Source organism: Drosophila eugracilis, unplaced genomic scaffold (genome assembly GCF_018153835.1).
Source record: "Drosophila eugracilis isolate 14026-0451.02 unplaced genomic scaffold, ASM1815383v1 contig_1104, whole genome shotgun sequence".
In the NCBI taxonomy this organism is placed as follows: Eukaryota; Metazoa; Arthropoda; class Insecta; order Diptera; family Drosophilidae; genus Drosophila; species Drosophila eugracilis.
In genome coordinates this window covers 1,151,552-1,174,324 of record NW_024571881.1, presented here as the reverse complement: position 1 = coordinate 1,174,324, position 22,773 = coordinate 1,151,552, and the positions used below count along the sequence as shown (strand labels likewise).

The following is a 22,773-nucleotide window of genomic DNA, read 5'->3' as shown; positions in this document are numbered from 1 at the left end:
TATATTAAAATAACAAATAAGTAAAATTTAAATGTGTTACTTGTTTGTGACACTAGCGCCATTTTAATAAACCGTTGATGGGGAATGTCGGAACTTACAAAACTAATGGTTTGAGTCTACGCTATAAAAACTTACCACAAATCATTATATTCACCTACATTGTGTTACCAGATTTGACCGCCAATATTTTACAAGAAATTCCTAGTTTGAGGTAAAATGCCTAACAACACCTGGTAACACCAATAGCAAAAAACCAGAGAAAAGAAATAATAATTCGTTTTGTGTGCAGAGTGCAAAGGGTAAATAAGTTGCGATATCTTTGCAGTCGTAGTCGCAGTCGCATTCGAGACATTTGAAAGCCCTATTAAGTGCCAGGATTTTGGATATCCATATCGTGCGCGCAGCTATACTGTTTTTACCTTTTGTTGACGTCGTCGCATTGTCGTCATCGGTCATCTTGTGACTGTGTCTATTCGAGTCCGAAAAAAGAAAGAAAAGAAAGTCGTAAAATATAGAAAAGAAAACTAGTTGGGGAGGAGGAGTCGCACACATACACAAGTACACACACGGAGCCCCCACACGCAACACACACAGCAGATACACTCTTACACACACAGACACACACACACACCCATAGGCGAACTGCAGTGAAGCAACAAAAACAACAATAAACACAGCAACATTGCAGGTGAGCGAAAGAGTAAGTGGGATGAAGAGGGGAGGGGCGACAAAAATAAAAGAAAGATATTTCTTTCTCACTCTTTGGGACTTTATTTTATGTCTTTTAAAATTTTCGTAATTATAGATCCCCTTGTCTAAATGTAATTCCCCGCTAACCGTTTAAACTTTATGTTTATTGATAACGTTTCTTTGGTTTTTGTGTTTTTAATTTGATAAGTGCCGTTAGCCGGTCGCCTGATTAGTCATAGTAAGTCCAGGGTTGCCAGGGGCGTAGGTGGAAACGGGTTTAGGTATGCAAGGGGGGCGTATGAGTAATGAATGAAGTTTCGCACATTTCTGCCCCCAATCAGTGCGTTTGTGTGTGTGAGTAGTTTGAGTGACACAAATGAAATCTAATCGCATTTCTGACTTGTTATCACACGCACACAGCTGCAAAAAGCACCCATGTACAAGTTAATATAAACATATGTATATACATATATATATATATATTATATGATACCAATGTAATGTGCGCCCGCATTTACAACAGATGCAGCAATAGGGGAGGTGTCGGGCGATCATGTTGCACAGTGGGCAGCATCATCAAGCGAACAGTGACCTTCGCCGACAGCGCTTAACCCATTTCACCTGTTTGTGGTGCTAATAGAAAAACATCTCTAAAGTAAAGATAACCGTAAACCAAAAGCAAACATTTCATTTTGCGAATGAAGCCTTCAGATAGTGGAAATTCCAAAAGACTAACTTCTCGAACGTTCTAAAAGCAAATATATTTTTCTCAAAACAAATTTTGTTTTCCGATAACTTCAAATTTTGACTGTACTGTATAATCCAAAAGTGCGATAACATAGTTTTCTAAACTTATTTTCTATTTAGAAAAGAGAACGCAAATTCTCAATCCCAAACTGATAAGGTTTTAATGTTTGCCATAAAGTTAAGGCACTCTAAAATTTATTTTAAAAACAACAAGCTTGTTAAAGAATGAAGAAAGGAAGATTTCCTTCTTTTAGAGAAAAATGTTATCAAGAGTAATATCAAGGTGCTTTTTAAGTTAATAAACAATGTAGAAAAGCTCAAATCAGATATAAACATGTAGAGGAAGAGATAAAAGTTTATCTAAGAGAACGATCTTTTATGGGGCTTACTGACAGGCTTTCATCAATATTTCACCTTAGCGGAAACATGCTAAACGTCTGACAATAATGCACGTCAAACAGTCTCGTGGATGTGGAATATTTTGCTCGCCTTTAATTGCTTTTAGATATAACAAGCGATCCCCAAAATGATCAGTAACATCGTGCATATCAATCGAGAAGCACACGGTGCACGGGAGCAGCTCCATCTTTTGAGTTTAGTTCGGTGTTTGGAGCGTATTACGGAGCTTTTTTTTCGCTACGTTCATTGAACCGCTGCCGTCAAGGCTCTCTGCCTTGGAACAAAGTGATTCGCAACTCGTTCAGTATTCTGTTTGTTTTGATATACATACATGCATAAACCTACACAAGCTTACTTGTATATTTTTTGGCAATAAAACGGCGACGTTTTGCCGAAAGTCAAGTGCAGAAAACACAAAGAAAGCTTCGTCGTTGCCTCTGTCTGGCATTCAATTTGCTCAAGTTCAGGCAACCACCATAACAAAAACAGACCAGAAAAACACACCACCCCCATCTCCGCCCATTGTATCTTGACTCTTGCACTTCATTTGCGTAGTTTTACTGCGCGACATTTAATTCAATTATTTCGCCTTCTTCAGATGAAATGAAAACAAACAAACAAGCAAGCAAATGGCCCTTTTTTCGCAGTGGATCGTTACTACGATCTGTGTGTGGATCGGTCAATGAATTTCTTTCTCCGGATACGAGTATTCCCCCACATTATCACTCGTTTTCTCGCATAGTTCGAATACTTGCGGAACGGGTTTATCTGTGAGTTACAGTTTCATGGCGGGTTCTCGATGGAGTTTCGCCGCTGCCTTGCCGGCTCTCTTCGATATGTGTCAAGTGCGTTGTTTACACGAAAAATAAACAAAAATATATATGTTTATATATTTGTCAGACCGCATAAAGATCATAGGCTACAACATTTCTCCAGTTACAAACCGGTTGATACTCGCTATTTTTAATTATTTGACATTTATCAGTGTCTCTGAGCTTTTCTTTAGGTTTGCTGTAGATAATTGCTTTATTAATGGGCTGTAATAACAAAGGCATTAAAAGGTAAAGATCTTATATAGGGAAATGTTTTAATTAGTAACACAGTATGAAGGAAATCTGTTCAATAATTCCATAGCTCATTTGATAATTACTACATATAGCACATGTAATTATTTTTCTCGGATGAAAAACAATGGTATCTAATGGGTTTTTATACCTTATCTTTACCTTACTGAAATGTGGAATTCGCTTATCAAAAATAAAATATTTGGCATATAATATAAAGACGCTTGTTCTTACAGTTAATTGCTCTATAATATTATACTGAATAAATTTATTGACCTCATAAAGTCTGTGAAATGTATTGTGACGAATTGCGATTTTATCTGACTTCCCCAAATACAGTTACTTTTTACATATGCACATAGTTATCTTATCCGTAATAAACACAAATTTGCAACGGTCACCCGGCTGCAATATATATATATATTCTTAGATTTCATTATGGTTGCGAGCAACTCCATTACTTAAAGTTCTTCTCGAAGAATTCTTGCCACTTTAGCCATCCAATCGATAACAATTTGATTATCCGCTGTACATTTCTTGTCTTTAAAAATAGATGTGCACCGCGGAAAAGGAAGGGAAAAAATCAATTCATTTGCTATAATTTCTCGCTGTGGTTGTTGCTCGCCATTTAATGCATAATGCAGCTTGGTTTGAAAATTTGCATATCCAGACATGGCCGTAGACGGTTGTCTGTCCACTTTTGATTCTTGTGCCTCGGCTATTTTGCATTTGTGCGGCTTCTTGTGTCGGTCTGCCATGGGTTAAGTTCAAGCAAAGGCATTTGACACAGTCGGGTGGATAAGCTAAATGAGTGAGTTTGTCGAGGGGTTTTGAAAATAACGATTTTCGGAAAGGTTAAATATTTTAGGAATTTAGAGCCGTGTTTTGCCTTTTTCTATCTTTGTAATGTTTTTATGTTTGCATTCATCTTTTGTAAATAAAAAAAATTGTTTAACAAATTAAGTATACACTTTTAAATAAGATATTCGTGGACACATGTACATATGAATACATTTTGTTATTGCTTCACGCTGAATAAATTTTCACAAAAACATTGTTTAAGTTTTCTGTTATTTTCTTGATTATTTTCCCAGCAGTGTGTTGCCAAGTCGAGTTGCAAATTTCAAGGGAAATACTCTTTGCTGTGTTTTCTTTTAGTTTTTCGCCGTTTTGTTTTTCCCTTCTTTCTACATTTTGTTTGCCCGCAAATTGAATTATTTCTTCTAGGAGGCTCGTGGACTGGGTGTTGCGAGTATTCTAAGGTCTGGTGTGGTTTTTTAAAGCAGCGCTTTAAGAACTCGGGGATTTGTTTATATTTCTTTATTTAAAGTGTGCTTTCACTGTTTTTGTTTGGTGCACTTGAGTTTGGCATTTACTTTACCTATTGATTTGTGTGTTTTGCACCATTGCAACCTCTGCAAACAACCGACATTTGACTATATATAAATATGTATATCCGTATGTGTACTCTTTTACTACGTATTTTGATTGTATTTATCTTGTATCTCATATTTAGCTTGCTTTGGAGCACTTAAACAGCAATAAACATAAACCAAAACGAATATAAAAGAATCTATAGCTTATTCAAGCAAAAGTCCAAACTTTCTGTTTAGAAAATAAAAAGCAAAGTCAAACGCAAAAACAAACGAAAAGTAAGTCTCAATGTTAATTCATCTCATTTAACTTCAATTTCTTTCCGAAAAAAAAAGAACACCGCCAATTAAAAAATAGGATATATTAATCCAATCCGATCCTATTCGATTTGAAATGCATTCGAGTTTCATCTCACAACACACACGGCAAACACAGAGCAGCAAATCCCAACATACAGATCACAAAACACCTTCCACATAAGTTCCAAAAGCACCCATTGGAACCGATTTGTCTTCACCCGTTTCTGTTTGTTTTTGTTCAGATTTTGTAGTCCGATACACACTTAACACTTTAGACTCGGAATACACTTCAGAAACCTTCACAGAAATTGTCAAAAAACAAAAATTTTAAATCCCAAATTTACCCTACACCTATTCGCAATCGCATCCAAGCGGAACTTTTCGATAGCAAAACTTAACCAAAGAACAAATAACCCTTCCTAGAATCCACCCTAAAGCCCCCTATTCCCATTCGAGAGTAGGATCGAGAATATATAGCCATGTTAATACCCCTTTCCATCATTCTCGTCACACAGTGAGAAAGCAAAAGGACGATATGCAGGTCAATGTCGCTGGTCTGCGCAGAAACATCAAGAACCTTGCGCACAACTACTCCGATGCCCAGGTGAGTGATCCACATGGTCTATATAAAGCTATCATCTAAATAATATTTTCTTCCCATGAATAGGTTAAAGTGCGCGAGGCCACCTCGAATGATCCTTGGGGTCCTTCGGCCGCTATCATGGGGGAGATAGCGGACCTAACCTACAATGTGGTGGCCTTCTCGGAGATCATGCAGATGATCTGGAAGCGTCTTAACGACCACGGCAAGAACTGGCGCCATGTCTACAAGGCACTCATTCTGCTGGAGTACCTGATCAAGACAGGCTCAGAGAAGGTGGCCCAGCAGTGTAAGGAGAATATCTTCGCCATCCAGACATTGCGGGAATTTGTTTACTTCGAGGAGGGCAAGGATCAGGGCACTCACGTCCGTGAGAAGGCCAAGCAGCTGGTCAATCTCCTCAAGGATGACGAGCGACTGAAGAACGAGCGTGTAAAGGCGCTGAAGGCCAAGGAGCGATTTTCTCAGCATCCGAGTGGATTCGGCAGCGATGGGTACATTGATGGACCCTCACAGCGGGATCTGCCGCCAGGCTGGCAGGAAGAGCCTCCAAAGTCTGTCTCCGAGCTGGAAATGGTCCGGCCACAGACTGCCGGCGAGGAGGAGCTCCAACTTCAGCTGGCGATGGCGATGTCACGTGAGGAAGCGGAACAGGAGGAGGCGAAGCGGCGCAGTGATGATGTGCGTCTTCAACTTGCCCTCAGCCAAAGTGAACAGGACTTTAAGTGAGTACAGAATAACTTATTTCTCGTTATATTTTTAACTATAACTTTCATACTATTAGGGATCCTAATGGTCGGCCCATTCCCGCACCCAAAAAGGAAGAGCCTCAGAGTCACTTGCTCGATCTGCTGGATATTTCACTGGGCGCCACGAGCATCTCGAGTCCACCGCTGGGCGCTGCAGGCGGCGCTCCTGCGGCTGTTGTCGATCCATGGGCAACGCCCGGGCCCAGAGCTCCCAGTCAATTGTCCGATCCCTGGTCCGGAACTCCCACTCCTCAAGTTGATCCCTGGAATCCCTCTGCTGCTCCGCGTACCATTATGGGTGCAGGAGTGCCAATGAACGCAGCGCCATTAGGCGGAGCAGCCGGAAACGATGCTTGGGGAGGTCGCACCCAGTCGCCATCGGTAGCCTCGGGCTCCTCCAACGAGGGTTGGTTACAGACCAATGGCAATGCCAACCAGAATGGACGTGGGGCTACTCCGGCTGGAGCTGCTGCTGAACCAGGCTGGTTAATAAAATCAACTGCTGTCGGGGCTTTGGGAGCTGCGCCCGTAAACCATGCAGCAAATAATGGCAGCTCATCCGCGGATCCTTGGCTAGCAGAGCCAGCAGTACCAGCGGCAGGTGGAGCGGGAGCTGGCAGTTTGGCGGATCCCTGGGCGGCAGGAGCAGCACCTCAGGGTGCGGGAGCGCTAGATGATCCCTGGAAAGCACTTGGAACAGGCGCCATTAAGGTAAAATGTCCAGTGGTTGTACCCAAAACTAATTAGCTTTAGTTCATTGATCTGCTTAAATAATTTAATTTAAAACCTGTCTGGCTGCGTTCACCTAATTTAATAATATAATCGAATTTGTTTAACCTTGAGAAGCCAAAGTTTAAGAAAATATTTTAATTTTAATTTAAATTGCAGAAACAAACATCCCCGGAGTTTGATGAGTTCGACTTAATAACCAACCGGAATAAGAGCGAGCTAAGCAATTCCAACGCCTCCAATAACAACAATGGTAAGTCATTCATGAATAAGACATAATCACTTTTGAGCTTATCAACGTTAAACCACTTCCAGCTTCTCTGCTCGATGACATGGATCCGCTATCGGCGAACTACGGAAATGGAGCTATAAACAACAGTGTACATCCGTCGACGGGCGCCACGGCAAAGAAACCGCTGAAGGATGCACATTCCTTCCTCGGCGAGAACTCTGCGTTGGTTAACCTGGACAATCTGATCAAACCGATTGCGCCACAGACGCAAACGGGTAATCAACCGGCATATAATCCCTTTAGCGACAATGTGATGCCTCCCAAGACGAATCTATTCCAGCAACAGCAGCCAGCCGTAAGTGACGTTTTTTCTTTGATTTAAAATATATAGATTAGCTAATTGGATATCATTGCTTTTCGTAGGTGCCGTCCATTAACCAACTGAAACAACAGGCTCCCTTCACAGTCAGCATGAACCAGGATCCCTGGGCACCAGTCATGGGCGGCGTTAGTGCGACCTCACAGGTGAGTTGCCAGAATTGGAAGGAATCAAATCGTCTGCGGTGTTAGGGAAACTCTACGTACTTGTACTTGAATCTTGATTGTTTTTATTAAGGTTTTGCTCTCTGATGATTTATCGGTATTTCTGTTTACTTTCTTAAACTATCTTATCATTTCATATATGCATTTTGTTTCCTTTTACTATCGTTTGTCCTTTTGTCATTTCGTTTTGAGCAACTGTTGCATGTGAATCCCGATATCCTAGCCAAAACTTCCGCCTCCCGTACGTCCCACTAGCCTCAATTTGGGGCCTTCGTCTGTGGGTGTGGGTGAATTTCAGGTGTTGAGCGCGTTTAGTAATCCCATCATTCCCTCCGCCATCATCCCACAGCCACAGCCCAATTCACAGGTCTACAACTATGCGTATCAAAGCAACAGCAATACCAATATTCTTAGCAACAGCAACATGAATAGCACCACCAGCAACAGCACTATATACAGCAGTTATATGAGTCCGAGTCCTGGCATCGATAGCATTCGGAACATGGATATATTCAATGAGCGTCCCTACTATAATAGTCCAACAGCACCAGTTGATGATTCTTATATGTATAAAAGCAATGATAGCAACAATGCCAACAGCAACTATGGCACTTCTAGACTATACTCAAGCTATGCGGCCAGCTATAGCAGCGCCCTATCCGATTCGCTGTCCGAAACCCCGGGAATTAGTGTTGCTCCCATGGGCTTTGTGGCCGAGCCTGTCATAAGTTTTGGTTCCTCAACCACGTCGGCCAACAACTGTAAGCTGGAAGTGAGTGTGCTGCCGCTGAAGCTGTCGTTGCTGCCAATTCCACTACTACTACTTCCTTTGCCAGTCGTTTATTGTTTAGCTTGGGTTTTTGTTTTTTAGTTTGGAAATGACTTTGTTGATTTAGTTTTCTTTAATTTGACTTGCAAGTATAAGAACTACGAAACTGCCAACCAGGGAGGGCAGCAAAGGAACTATATTCAAAATCAATCAAAAAATATTATCCTCAAAAGCAGTTTCCTTTGCTGCTCCTCTTAAAAATCGTATGCATATTAACCCAAAGCAGCTCTGCTAAAACCCAGTTGATCCATAATATTTTCTAATTGTAGCCATCAATGGAGGCTTGGACGCTTAAATAAAACACATACAATATGCAATAAATGCAAATGGGTAAAATGTTTTTCGAATGTGCATGCTCCGCTAACTAACTCTCGTAGATTTTTCCTTTTAACAACTAAAACCAATAAACTTAACATATTGTAGTTTGCTCAAAAACCTCTAAACTCTGCACGTAGTTTGCTTATTTCTAGCAAATTAGCTTTACGAAAATCGAAATCTAGAATCCAAACTTATACAAACTTATAAACTTTGCAGCAAAATAACAACATGCCGTGGATCAAACCGGAAGCAGCTACAAATCCGTTTTTGTCGTAAACTGGAGCCGATCAATCCATTCAACAGCAATGTAAGCAGGATCAGCAGCGGGATCATCAACTAAGGGAGCATCAACTAATCAATGCCTGGCTGGTGTAGAACGGAGCTGTCCAATAGAGTTAGCAACAATAGCAGCAGAAGCAACCAATTTTAGCTCTACATAACTGCAAAGAGAGAAATATGAATTAATTAATAAATTATGTGTAAGGAAGTATTATTAAAGTGTAAAATATGTGATGTACGTGAGAGAGAGATATATAGAAAGCCGAGATCCAGCGATAGAAAGTGAGGAGATGAGAGTTGAAACACAGCAAACAGTAACAACACCCAGCCAAGATGAGTAGAAACATCTGCCTGAATTTCGAGCAGAAAGCTTACATTCAAACTGAACTTGAGTCTAATACATTTGCAATAACTATAAACCTGTAAACCAGCCCATAAGATAGCATAAGGCATCCCCAAAGCCACTCAACTGACTATGAAATTATTCCCCCTACGAATTCACACACTAAATGTAATATTTTTAAAGCTCGTGGGCATGTGCTGTGCCCCCTATATAAGTTGAGTGGCTGCCGGGGATACCCACTGTCAATCTTCTAGTACTTCCTTAGTTGATCACTTACTGTTAATTAAGTTGTATCCTTGTTGAGGCAAAAACCAAGAAAGCAACCGGTAATAGAAAATCCGATCGACTCTAAGCGAGAGATGCGAAAATGAAAAAAAAATGAAATTGTTATATAGCTTTAAAGATTGCATTGGTAAAGAGCAAAAAGAAAATGTTAAAAACAATTGTAAACAAATTATGTGTGCTTGTAATTGTACATTTTTTACGTTCTTTTTTTGTAAAATTTATTATGTGCGTGCATTGTCGCAGAAACCAAATACAATTATTAGTGGCTTTTGGCTATCGATTTTTAAACACATTTTTACAATTTACGATTTACGATTTTTTCGATTTGACAGTTGATTTGTTTGTGCATTCGCTTTTGATCCACATTCAAGACACCAATGCATACACGAGTTTGCTGTTGAACATTTTTATATAGCAGCGACTAGTTTGAAATTTACAACAAACCTTTGAACACATATACAAAGAACAACAACATTACAAGAGCAAATCGAAAACTAAAACAAAGCAAAAGCAAAAGAAAACAAAACAAAATGATATGGTATACATTTAGGCTAGAATACGTAACGAATTGTATAAGCGTAACTTAATGATAACAAAATATACATATACATAAAAGAGAAAAGCCGATTCGGTGTGAATTTATGCTTAAGAGATTTACATGCCTAACTAGCAAGCGTATACACCCCACAACGCTGATACCCTTTTATATATATATATGAAGATACACAGACTACCCCCAAAAAACACCCACAACCACACACATACACTTGCAGAAATGCAAATTTTAAGCATATTTTCATATTATTAAAATTTTATTTTAACTAAAAAAAAAAGAAATGTGAAAAAGAAAATCCATGTAAAAGTCAGACCACTTTTGATGCTCCCATTGCACAACTAAGCGGGTGGCGACTGAGTGTGCCAATGCCCGGGGGCCTCCACTTGACAGCCTGCGCCAGCATTCAACACTTTGTTGGGGCATCACACTCATGTCGAGGATACATCGGGCAAAGGCAATCCCAATATACCTATACAAAATCCAAACCCGATCCCGATCCCAGCAGCTACAGCAGCACGATTATGTTAATTTCGGGGGCCGCTAGAGTGCGGCATTAACGGAGCACGCCCACCGCATATGGCAGTGATATTTTGGCCATCTGGGATTGGGATGTGGATGATGTTTGTGGATATGGATTCGGGATGGGGCTGGATATGGATATGGATTGCTGGATGTGGCTGTTGCGCAAGTGGCAAGCTAGCTGGCAGGCTGGTTTCGGTTTTGATATTTGACATGCGCCAGGGGCCATCAGGAAACTTCGTTTAAATGAAATCAAAATGCACAAATACATAATTTACACAAATTTGCCGACGACCGGCGGTACAAGTTTATCGCCTTGGTTGGGCACGAACAAAGAGCGGCTTCTCAGATGGCTGGGAAAACGCTGCCGGATTGTATAATGCATCGAGTATTCCAGGAGCGATGAGCATCCAGGAAGAACTCACTTCCGAATGGGGAACACTTGTATAATAATTGAATATTTTTTTTATTTTTCTATTTTACTTTTTATTTGTAGATTAATTTTTCCTATCAGTTTCAATTACATTAAAGACCCAGGTGACATAGTTGGCCAACCTAGTGTAGACTCCTGGAAAATGTGGATCTGCACATCCATAAGCAAAGGATACGATACCATAGCTACTGCCTCTGTGAACCAAAGGAGCTCCTGAATCGCCGTAACAATGGTCCCGTCCATCAGCTGCCGCACATACCATGTCATCCGTAATAGGCCGGTTCAGGTGGGCATAAAGCCGTTGGCAACGTCTGTGATCTATAACTTCCACCATTGTGCCACGTAGCTTGGGCTCAAAGTCAGCGTCAGTGGGCTCTGGATTACCCCAACCGGCGACCAAGAGAGTCCGGGGAAGGATGTTGAGTCCTGGCAGAGGGAGCTTTACCAGCTGAACACTTCCTCCTAAAGCAAAGGGTTTACCGATCTTCAACAGTGCAATGTCGTTCTCCAGGGTCTGCAGCTTAAAATCAGGGTGAATGATAACTTTGACAACATCCCTTCTTTGGCCACCCTCATCAGCGGATGCAGATCCTGCTCGAACGGAGTACTGATCCGGATAGTAAACACAATGTCCTGCTGTCACCAACCACTGTGAAGTAATCAGTGCCGAACTGCATGTATAGTTTCCATGCACACTTATAGAAGCCAGCCACGGTGACAGATGAATGGGCAAGTCCACTCCACCTACGATCCGTCCCTGTTGCGTCTTAGCCCAGGTTTTATAGCCACAAATGAGCAATAAAACCAACGCCAAAAGTTTCATCATCCGAACAAAAACAAATGGACCGTAAAGAGCCAATATCGGCCAATAACTGAATGTCAAGCTCTTGACCTTTAGGTACGAACGCTAGCAGCAAAAAGTCTAGAATCAAGAATGCTAATGACCTCCAGGTATGGCATGCGACCTACTGATTTTGGCTTGAATATTGATTGGCCCGTTAATGATATACAGTCCTATACTATCTCTTGGAGGCTGGACTCTGAAATCGTTAGAATTCTCTGATAATACTCGAAGCGTTTCTTAACGAAAACGTTTTGCATATAATTTGTTTGTTAACCTTTTTTAATTTATTCATTCTTAAAAACTAGAAGAATTGCAAAAATTATTATTGGCAATAAATAAAAAATCTAAAATTGGAATCGAAAGACCATGTGGGTTCCTACTTTCTAGTCTTTCTAATAAGGTATTTTCCAAGGAAAAAGAAAAAAGAAAACTTCCAAGTTTTTTTTTGTTCATTTTTATTATTTCAATTATTTCTTGCCACTTTCTTTATCCATGGAACATATTGCAGCACATTGACATAAACACCTGAGTAATCGTTATTGGCACAACCGATACCAAACGAGGTGACACCATAGAGGACGCCTTTGTGGCACAGCGGACCTCCAGAATCTCCCGAGCAAGTGTCCTTGTTCTTTCCTGTGGCACAAATCATTTCCTTGTAGATTTTGATTCCTGTGCCCCTATATTCCTGCTGACACTCGCTGTGAGAAACCAAGTGAAGCGTTACTCCCCGCAGATAACGCTGGACATTTTGGGCTTTGGCCGAGGTCAAACCCCATCCGCTGGCCAAAAAGCGTCGGGGGAATCGTTTGGTTTTCGTCGAGGGAAGCTTTGCCTTCTGAACACACCGACCGAGTTTTAAAGGCGTTTTCAACTTCATCATGCACAGATCGTTCCTCATGGTGTATTCACTGTAGCCCGGATGGACCACTGTCTTCTGGACTTTACGAAGCTGACCACCTCTTCTCTGCTGCGTCGATCCAGCTCGAACTGTATAGCTTCCGGCTTTACCAATTTTACAATGCTGGGCAGTTAGAATCCAACGACGGGAAAGTATTACACAGCCACATATGAAATTGTTGTTGTAATGAAGGGCACATTGATACGGTGCCCTGGAGCACTTGATCTTCTTGCCATTCACAATCCGAGTTGGCAGATAATCCTGTGCTTCCAAGGCATTTATAGCAGGATTGGTGGATATATTTCTATTCAAAAAGCTTGGACTCTGTTGGCCTGTGCCCTCATAGAGCAGATAGTGGGTCCCATTGTCTATATAGTAACCACTCCATGAGTTACTATTAAATGGGCCACCTAAAACCAAGATCCACAGAGCAGCAAATATTACTATTCCCGATAAACTTCGAATCATCTTTAAATCCGTTTCTATAACCGATCAGGGCAACGAGCGCCTTTCGACTAAAACATCTTCGATTAATAATTCTCCAGTCGGGCTTTTTGTTCCCAGTTCTTAAATCAGTTTTAGCTATTTTCTTTTTTGCCATTTATCTTTGGCGGCATAGAAGTATAGAAGTAGGCCAAGTTAATTAGCTGACTAGAGAAAAAAAATTCACACGCAGCGCCACTCATATTTGAAGGGCTGTCAAACTTTTGACAACAATACAAGAAATCCCAGCCTGGGGGCTTCTATTTAAGTTTGCTGACTTTAGACAAACACTTAAATATAATTAATAGTTTTATAATAATGCGCAATCAACTGTGCAAAATGAGATTTTGGTGCAGAAATTGATTTAAATAGATAATTTATTACATAATGTGTTTTATTTCTAACTCAGGTTATAAATGATCTTATTGATATTTAAATTATTCATTTCTATTGGATCAGAATTAAGGAAACCTTTTATATTAGTATGAACAACCCAAGATATCATGTACGTCTTACTTTTGAGACCCGAATAAGTGTAATACATTATTTCTTCAGTTTTTATAGTTATATATATTAATATCTGTGCAGGCAACGCTTAATCCAACGGATATAACGCTTGACATTGACATAAACACCGGGATACTTTTTGTTTGCGCAACCAATGCCCCAGGACACGATTCCATAAAGAACACCTTTGTTTGTCAGTGGACCACCAGAATCGCCGGAGCAGCTGTCCTTGTTCTTACGACTAGCGCAGATCATGTCCTTGTATATTTTAATTCCAGCGCTTTTGTACTTTTTCTGGCACTTGCCCCTCTTTATATAGTTCAATGTAACTCGGCGAAGATAGCGCTGGGCATTCTGAGCATTTACCGAGGTAATGCCCCAACCACTGACTACGAATGTTTTGGGAAATCTTTTCGTTGTCGGTGAGGGTAATCTTACAGGCTGTACACATTTGCCGTAGAAGATGGGGGATTTCAGCTTCATCATGGCGAGATCATGTTGCATGGTGTAGTCATTATATGCCGATATTGCCACGATCCTTTGCACATGCCGCAGCTGACCACCGCGTCTTTGCTGATCTGAACCAACTCGCACCGTATATTTCCCTGGTGGGCCGAAGTAGCAATGGTGAGCAGTGATGACCCAAATTCTGTTGATAATAACACATCCGCAAACGAAGTATCCCTCGTAGTGCAAAGAACCCTGAAAGGGAGCTTCTTCACAGGGTATCCTTACGCCATTGACGATTCTGGTCGGAAGGCTTTCCTGTGCTTCCAAATCGTTTATAAAAGGATTCGATGATATATTGCCAAATGTGGGTATTATAAGTTCTTCCCTTGGCTTTCCGTACAGCAGATAGTGCTTTCCATTATCCGTATAGTATCCTGACCATGAATGATCCTTTTGCTGTCCTTCAATTACTGCTACGAGGACCAGCAACCCGGCCAATATGGTGAGTTCTAATATTCTGAGACCCATTACGATAACCGCTTGGGACCACGATCGCGGATTGACTGTATCATATCAACCTTATAGAGCCACCTTTCGACCTCTAGGCCACTTAGTCTTGCCTTCTTTAAACGGTTTTATATTCAAATTAAAACCAGGTTTGACTTTGCCATTTTCTGATTAAGGTCGTTAAATGGGTTAGTTTTGAATTTGCAAATTTTTTGCCCTGCCAATCGGATTCGGTGGGTGTATAAGAATATCAGATCATTGAATAAAACATTTCAATCAGTTATAAATCAATATACCTTTTCATAAAACCAATATTTGATTTCTAGAAAAGTTGACTTTAGAATATTTTCTTTTCATTTGTTTTTGGCAATCCCAAAGAAGTTTAGTCAAGAAAGTGAAATGATGCGGGTATTGGCTTAAGTTTTGCATAAATTCCCCCATCATTTTAACAGTGCTTTGTCTTTGTTTATTGCCGCTGGTGGCAATGGCTTATTACCCCTGTTCACTCCAAGCTTTTCTTTTTATTGCTGTGGCAGGTTTCGGCTGGCCATTTTTGGTAGGGCGCCGCTTCCGCATGGCTGGAACTCAAAGACTCAGGCGGAGACAAAACAATAAAACTATTAATTTAATGTAAATTTTGCGCAGCTTAATTATGTGCGAAATCACAGGGGACACAATGGATGTGGACACGACCGAGCAGGAATAATTAGGCACAAAAGTGAAAGGAGCACTTGGACTTGGTAGCAGACTCAGGTCCAGGTCCAGGTCCCCATGTCCAGCTCCTGGTTTAGGCCATAATGGTGCCGCCGATAATTATGTAAGCAAGCAGCAGAAATTCATTAGCTCGGCGCCTATGCAAATTTCTTTTTGCCCCGCTCCTTAAATTGCATTTACGCGGGAGCTGCCAGCTGCCAGATAGCCGATAACGCTGGCATTTCACTCGTTTCTTGCCGAGATTACTCGCTTATCGCCAAATGGAATGCTTGACTTTTTTTTGCAGGTAAAGAGTTAGAGGAGGAGCTCCAATGCCTATGGGAATGTGGGCCAGCAATAATATCCGCCAGTTTCGTGTGACGAAAAGCGTGAAGAATCGCAATTTGTATGGTTTAATTAAAAAATCTGTCAAATGCCAGTTTGTGTGCTCATTAATGGGTCTCTGAGGCAGGCCTCCAAACAGCGAAATCATGCTTGACATAGCATGAACCCGGTTTCCAATAGACCATGCCGTTCCACATCGCGATATTATGCTCGATATGTGCGGCTCATGTTGATGTCTGGCGGCAGATGGGGGAAACTGCTGACTCTGCTCACTGCCTGCACCTTTGACAAAACTCCAAACAAAAGACTGAGGCAACGAACCTGGTTATTACGAGCCTGTCGCTGCGGCTCTTGCATAATAGGAACTTTTTGGCCAAATTGATTTTTAATTATGGCTTGCCAAGAAATATGTCGAAATACCAAATTGACGGGGCCCGTTCTGAGTTCTGAGAAGGTTGCTCCTTTGAGAACATCAGTCGATATCTTAAATAGGCGGAACTTAACATCTTTGGAGCTCTAATGAATTTTTGATTATTCAGAAAGCTATATCTGAAATATGAATTGGTTTAAAGAGTATATATAGAGATCAAGTTTTTATATTGAAACACTCACTCTGGATGCATGAGGTCATCTAGCCGTTGAATTCAAAGCAAAAGATATAAAGATATCTCGTTATGATCTCCTGGATTACCCGCAATTCGGTGGCTGCAATTAAGCCATTACAGTGGTCTCTGCAGCAACTTTCATTTTCTGGCATAATTGAAACATAATTTTTGTAGTGTAAAATCGCACCGGCCGGCACTCGAACACGCCAAGAAAATTTCACCCATTTCGCACGTTTTCATGTCGATCCGAGCCGTTAGTTAATCATTTGATGGCATTGCGCAGCCTTTTTGTCAAGTCAGCACGCGAGACGCACCCGACTGGCAACTATATATATCGCCAATTATCGCCGGAGCCATCAGCTGCCGATAGTGATAGCAAGTTCGGAGTACTCCAAGTATTCCCGCACTCTACCAATTCCAAACTTCAAACTTCACTTCACTCGAATCTGGCCAGGCGCACCCAACACCTCCTCGGACCGCCCTCCTGCCCTGTCCTGTCCGCCCGGGATCCGCCATCACTTGGAAGAATTGTGACATTTAGACATAACAAATCATAGCAGGCGGCATCATTAGATTCCACAGGAAGAAAATCTTTAAGCTTGCTATTCCCTTATGTAAATGAGATTTTATGGATTTATCTTTGAACTAAAAGAGTTTAAATCTTACGTACTTAGCATGACATTTGGATTAGAAATTACTGATTAATCGATCACTGATCTATATTTTCTTCCTGTGTGACTTTGGTTGGCTCGTTTTGTATGTCAATGGGTGTATAGAAATCGAAAGTTTCACACTTGTCAATTAAGTGTACCGAGTGGTGGCTGTTGTTGTTGCCGTTTCCACACTTCATCATGGGAGGTAGGGGCGGCAACGGCATTGCAACGCGGTGGAGCTGCAGTTGAAAAGCGGCTGTCAATGAAAATGAAATTTTATTGAGATTTTTTTTAAATTGCCCCCTTCGCCGCCTTCTCGTTCCGAAATTAATTAGAAAAGTGCCTGCATTTGTATCGCGGACCGTGTGTGTTTGGGTAGCTTAATTGCTTTGACGTCTCGTGCGTGTGTGTGGTTATATAAGTCGTAAAATACTTAAGCCATAATAATCTCCAATTGGAAACGACTATCACTTTTACTATCGACCAGCAACGACCGGAGACTTCGTCTCATAAAGCTAACAAGCGAAAATCGCTGACTCTTCTAAGAGCGATCGATTCTGGTGTGGGGGGCGCGAGCCCAGTGAAAGTAAACGCACCACGGGAGCGGGTGACAATGTTGCAACCGGCAGACAGTTTTTCCTTATGCACTTATGCAATCAATCTCATCCGTCAGCAGCATGATCGGCAACTCCTTCTGCTTCTTCTCCAAGCCCACCGATCGATCGATCTGCTCCCGCTGCTCATTAAACGCACATAATTGTTATATCGCGTTGCTTGGGCACCTACTCTCGACCGGTTGCATTCAATGGCCAAATTTGGTTAAATAATGCACCAAGTCACTGGCCACTTTTACCTGGCCGAAAAAAGACCGCAACGAAAGCGAAAGTTCTTTTGTCTTGCGTTTAACCAACCAAAAAAAGAAAAAAACAAAAAATAATATAAAAAAAAACAGCTTCGATTCGATTCTTATCGCCCCGCTTTTTACGCTGCACTTCGCTGCCAGATCGGCAGATTTATGCACTTTTCATTTCACTTACCGGCCAACAACAAGCTCAACTACATGAAACGATGCCGAGGAGCCGGCAAACTTTCTTCAGCACTCCATCGAAATTATGCGCATATGGGGGCGCCAACATTGGGACACCCGATTCATCGTTCCAACAGGCTCCACCTCATCCGATTCTTTAAATTGCCACTTGCACTTGACCGAGCAAAAGCCGCAGGGGCAGGCGGAATTGGGAAGATGTCCCAGGAAGACTACATATAAATACGGATGCACAGTGAGTTGACATTAAACAAAAATGTACTAAGGTATACATATATAGTATACTATTTAGAATAGCGGCACTAATTAAGTGGGAGTACTATGAACTTCGAATTTGATATTTTAGTTTCAACGCTTTTTTTTTGGAAAAAGCCTATTCAGTATCAAAAATACCATTTAATTTTATTGACATATGTACATACGTAAGTATATTTACCTCTAATCACATTGGTCACACTGAAGGGATGTTCCTGTCTCTCCTGATTTCTGATCTCCATAAAATGTACATATGTTAAATATGTTAAAGAAGTACTTGATTCGATCTCGAAACCAACTTTAACTAAAAATATTTCCCCATAAACGTTATTAATATACTCTACAAGATAGCCATACTCACTAAATAGTATCTTAAAAACAGTAACCCAGTGGTATTTATTCAAGAGCGACCACTGTATCTTTTGCTGGGCCACCCAGAATGTGCGACAAACTGGGTCCCAATTAAGTTTGCAGCATTTTAATCGACTCGATGCGTTTTCGGGCATTAAGTTTTGAGTTTTTCAGTTCACAGGTTGGGTTAATTTGTGAAAGTTTTGTGTAAACAAAGCCCCAAAAATAAATCCCCCCGAGGGTCTTGATCTGGAGTTGGTCAGTCCGGGCAGTTCGGCCATAAATTCAATCAGGCGTGTCCACTGGAATATCGAGATCGAGGGAATGGAGTGCACATGCGAGCGATGGGCCGGCGATGTCAATATATTTCTTTTCCTCCGGTTTCGGTTGACATTGGCTTAAAATATTTGGAGTAAAACTGATTTAATTGACGTTGACGTTGCGTAATCTTCAGGCATTGGCCATGGCCCTGCCAATTGGCCGCCGCATCCTGTCATTCCAGGGCGATAACAGCGGCAATCAACTGGACAATAATGTGGCATAATTGGCCAGCCCAAATCTCGGGCTTAAACTGGGCTCAATAACTGGGCTCGCAAACTGGGCTTAAACTGGGTTAGTGGCGCCGGCGCCAAATCCAATAAGTTGAAGCTGGAGACCCAGACAAAAACCAAAACAAAGCCACGGCCCAGGGAAAAAGTGCAGAAAACGAAGCCAGATCGACCGACCAGTTCGTGTCATGTGATTTTTATCGTTAATAGGAAACAACTGCAGCAGCAGCAGTCGCAGCAGCAGCAGCCAAAGCCAAATCCAAAGAGACAAGTACAAAGCCAAAATACCGCCAATTGTTGCTAGTTTAGCTAGTTTATATCGAACTGCGACTGGCAGAGCAACAAATGTTGCATTGACATGAAAAGGGTTTTTATTCAATTGCTGGCAACATGCTACGCCGCGACTAAGAAAATAAAATACAAATAAAATTGTAGGCGCCTGTGAGTCAGTCTGCACAGCGAAAAGTCGATTTATATCTTTATATTGACTGATTAAAACTATGTTTTCCTTTATAATATTAATTTTAACTTTTTAAGATAGATGACATTCAGATATTTAAGCAATATTGTAACTAACATTCAGATAAGACAATTTAAACATAAAATCATCATTTTTTCCTGTGTTCCCAGAGAAAAGTGGGCAATGCTAATCTGGCTTTTGTTATTGTTGTTGCCCATTGCAACTTTCATAATAAAATCAACAACGCAATCAAATTACAAGCCTTGGAATACAAATATAATAAAAAAGTAAGCAAAACAAATTATGCAAAATGTTTTAGGCACGAAGCCCCTCGCCATTCACAGTCGCATTTGCAATCCGTTTAAGGCTTGGAAATCCCCTTTGGAAAACCCCCTCCTCCTCCTTCAGATCACTGATCAGTGATCACTTACAAGTCAGTCAGTGAGGCAGCAACTGAAGGCATAGCCAGGTCAGTACTCTCACATTCACCGCATCTGACTGACGGACAAGGTCTTCGCCATTTCCATTTCCATTTCCATGTTGAGCCGTACTCTCTCTTTCCAAAAGAAATTGAAAGTTCTCTTGAGGGAATCCTTGAGATAAAGTAATCTCTTCTGATGAAGTAAGCCTTTTCTTTTTGAATAAAAATATTATTATAAACGATCTTGTTTTGCCAAACTTTGAGTTATTGAGACATCTTTCCAGAGCGACTTAACCGCCTTTCGACGCGTTTACGGCCACCTATTATCAACTTTCAGCAGATTGACGTCTCCCTATCCCGATTGATTATGACAGGTAATAAATGGACACCTGAAACGGTGACAGTCGGTCAGTCAGTCACTCGGCGGACTTTCGTTTTCGGTGTTTCTCTGGCGCTGAAGTTGATGTTAACAAAATGCATCGGATTCTGCGATGTGTTCGCATGGTAGAGAGAGAGCGACAGGCCAGGGAAATTAATTATAATTGGCCGCGGTAAATATGCAGAGATGCGAAATGCAAACTGCAAACGGCAAACGGCAAAATGCAAATGCGAGATGCAAAACTCGTTGGCAATCAGCAAAATCAATCATCAGGTGAGCAATTGACGAGCGGCAGCCAGCAGCAAAATCAGCAGAAAATGGGCAATAGAGTTATCAATTTTAGTGCCAACAAACATGTCGCATTTCGGCGGTGAAGAGTGAAAATCGGTGGCAGTTTGTGGGGCAACCTTGGCTTGCAGTTTCTGTTTCACTTTTATTATTATTTCTCCCCCCTCTCCACAACCAAGACAATTTCTGCCGGTTTTTGTGTTAAATGCCGAGCTTAGTGCGTAAAATTTCATTTTATAGCAAAAGGCATTAAGACGCCGCGCGCAAAATAAAGTTGTAGCTGAAAGCGTGTAAAATAATAACCGTTGGCTTCAACAGCAGAAACAACAACAGCAACAACTTGAACAACCCAAGGTGAAGTGTCACCTGGCCTTGCCCCCGCCCCTTGCGGCACACTCCCCTTTTTCCCACCTCAACTGGTGTCATTTTTATGGCCCCAACTTGTTGCACTTTCGTTGTTTATTCATCAGACATTTAATCAGGTGCGGCCCACTGGACATCAATTCATTAAATTTTATTCAAGTGGATAGTTGAGATGTCTTGAAGAGGCGTCCGAGGAAATTAAAAGAAAATAAATATTATTTACAATATCTTTTTGTTACTAAAAGATGAAGATAATTAATGTTTGTTTCCATAAAACAAATATTTAAAATACAATTATTATTGATGAGCAATGTTAAGGCTCTAAAAAGATACCAGGCTGTTTATGAATATTAGCTTTTTAAGCCATAACTTTTATGTGTTTAACGTTAATTGGTTTTTTCGATCTGCCTATTTTACAAAAGTGCAACAAATTAAGTCATGCTTGAATTTGTCTTACAGATTGAAATTAAAAACATGTAATTAATTTACAAGGTAGAATGTATATTAGATAGATTAAAAGAAAAACCCTAAACCTATCAGACATTTGATTAGCTAATAGCTGGAAGCGTAATTTCATCCATAATTTGAGTAATTTATTTATAAATTACACTTAACTTGTTGAACTGCAGGCACCTTGGTCACACTGCAGTGGCGATTGCAATTAACACGCTGCATATGCATTCACATTTTGATGTCGGCGGTGATGATGTTGCAACCGCAACACTTACCATTTACCACTTAACTGAGACCTCGTACCTCTCGGACCCCATACCCCATACCTCATACCTCTTACTTCTTGCCGATGTTAAGTCCCAGACCGAGACCCAGACCCAAAACCCAGACTTGTAAGCCAAGTGCAGCAGCCACTCGAGTTGGTCTTGAAGTGCATCTGATGCACTGAGATGAGGAGTAAGAGAGAGGTCGGTCGTATCGTCGCATTCAAATCTTCCGCATGTCAAGGTCAATTAGCATTTGCTTGGGGCTTCCAGGCAACGATCTTCGAGCCAGCGTTGTGCGTGATAAAAATGTCAAAAGGTTTTCATTGGCATTTTGATGTGGTTATTGCCGTTTAGCGGCTTAGGCACTCGGCTTAGCCATCGATAAGTGTTGCCATCAGCTCGAGTCCACTTCACAAATATATATATCCACCTTTTAACCCATGGTGAACATACAGTCTGAACAGCCAAAACAGTCGACAGAAGGCGGGGGCGTTGGGGGCCGTGTCATTGAACTGCTCGATAGATAGAAAGTGACCGCTGCTCGGCCGCTATCCTTGGTGATCTATCTTAGTGGCCAAAATAACATACCTACAACGGCAGAAAAGTTTTCACTCCTTTCGCTTTCATTGCAATTACCAAATACGATTCTTATTTTCAATTTCAATATGACGACGACGACAGGCACGACAACGACAGCACAGTGGTGCGAAATGGTTTTATTTGAAGGTCAGCTGGTAAGTTTAGGATTAGATTATTAATAATTTAAAATGTTAAATCATTAAAGAAGCCTTGTTGATTTTTTAAAATATTTTCTAATGAAAAATCTTCAAGGTTTTCATTACAAGAAAATACCATCCAGAAACATCCTTGTAACGTTGTCCCACTGTGCCTGATCCACGAAGGGGAAAAAAGCGCCCGCGACAACGCAGTTTCGCACCAAATTTGGAGCCAGGAGCTCCAGCTTCAG

The 22,773-nt window shown here is 41.2% G+C and overlaps 4 protein-coding genes and 1 long non-coding RNA gene across 10 annotated transcripts; 1 reads left to right on the top strand and 4 right to left on the bottom strand.

Annotated features, from left to right (window-relative positions):
- The first annotated feature begins 210 nt into the window (after window positions 1-210).
- On the top strand, window positions 211-10,103 carry LOC108104911 (epsin-2). Of its 6 annotated transcripts, none has more exons than XM_017211254.2 (10): window positions 211-688; window positions 4,417-4,552; window positions 5,089-5,177; window positions 5,241-5,899; window positions 5,959-6,634; window positions 6,812-6,905; window positions 6,968-7,239; window positions 7,308-7,409; window positions 8,526-8,586; window positions 8,791-10,103. In XM_017211254.2, coding segments are annotated over exons 2-9 (1,923 nt in total). In that variant the 5' UTR covers window positions 211-688; window positions 4,417-4,551; the 3' UTR covers window positions 8,556-8,586; window positions 8,791-10,103. The 6 variants fall into 6 exon arrangements, with proteins under 6 accessions (XP_017066743.1, XP_017066741.1, XP_017066738.1 ...); XM_017211252.2 differs by lacking the exon at window positions 8,526-8,586 and adding an exon at window positions 7,777-8,199; XM_017211249.2 differs by lacking the exon at window positions 8,526-8,586 and adding an exon at window positions 7,651-8,199.
- A 630-nt stretch (window positions 10,104-10,733) lies between these two features.
- LOC108104902 (trypsin) lies at window positions 10,734-11,908 on the bottom strand. The gene has a single exon (XM_017211232.1). The coding sequence runs from the start codon at window positions 11,813-11,815 to the stop codon at window positions 11,054-11,056; it is 762 nt and encodes a 253-aa protein (XP_017066721.1). The 5' UTR covers window positions 11,816-11,908; the 3' UTR covers window positions 10,734-11,053.
- Window positions 11,909-12,296: 388 nt separating this feature from the next.
- On the bottom strand, window positions 12,297-13,234 carry LOC108104892 (trypsin beta). Its single transcript, XM_017211222.1, has one exon. It carries the CDS (start codon window positions 13,200-13,202, stop codon window positions 12,297-12,299), a length of 906 nt encoding a protein of 301 aa, XP_017066711.1. The 5' UTR covers window positions 13,203-13,234.
- Window positions 13,235-13,518: 284 nt separating this feature from the next.
- LOC108104900 (trypsin alpha-3) lies at window positions 13,519-14,802 on the bottom strand. The gene has a single exon (XM_017211231.1). The coding sequence runs from the start codon at window positions 14,700-14,702 to the stop codon at window positions 13,791-13,793; it is 912 nt and encodes a 303-aa protein (XP_017066720.1). The 5' UTR covers window positions 14,703-14,802; the 3' UTR covers window positions 13,519-13,790.
- A 1,858-nt stretch (window positions 14,803-16,660) lies between these two features.
- LOC108104896 lies at window positions 16,661-18,252 on the bottom strand. The gene is made up of 3 exons (XR_001772325.2): window positions 17,574-18,252; window positions 16,995-17,233; window positions 16,661-16,933 (listed from the first exon to the last, which is right to left on the bottom strand). It is a non-coding gene; the product is annotated as an uncharacterized LOC108104896 (long non-coding RNA).
- Window positions 18,253-22,773: the final 4,521 nt, after the last annotated feature.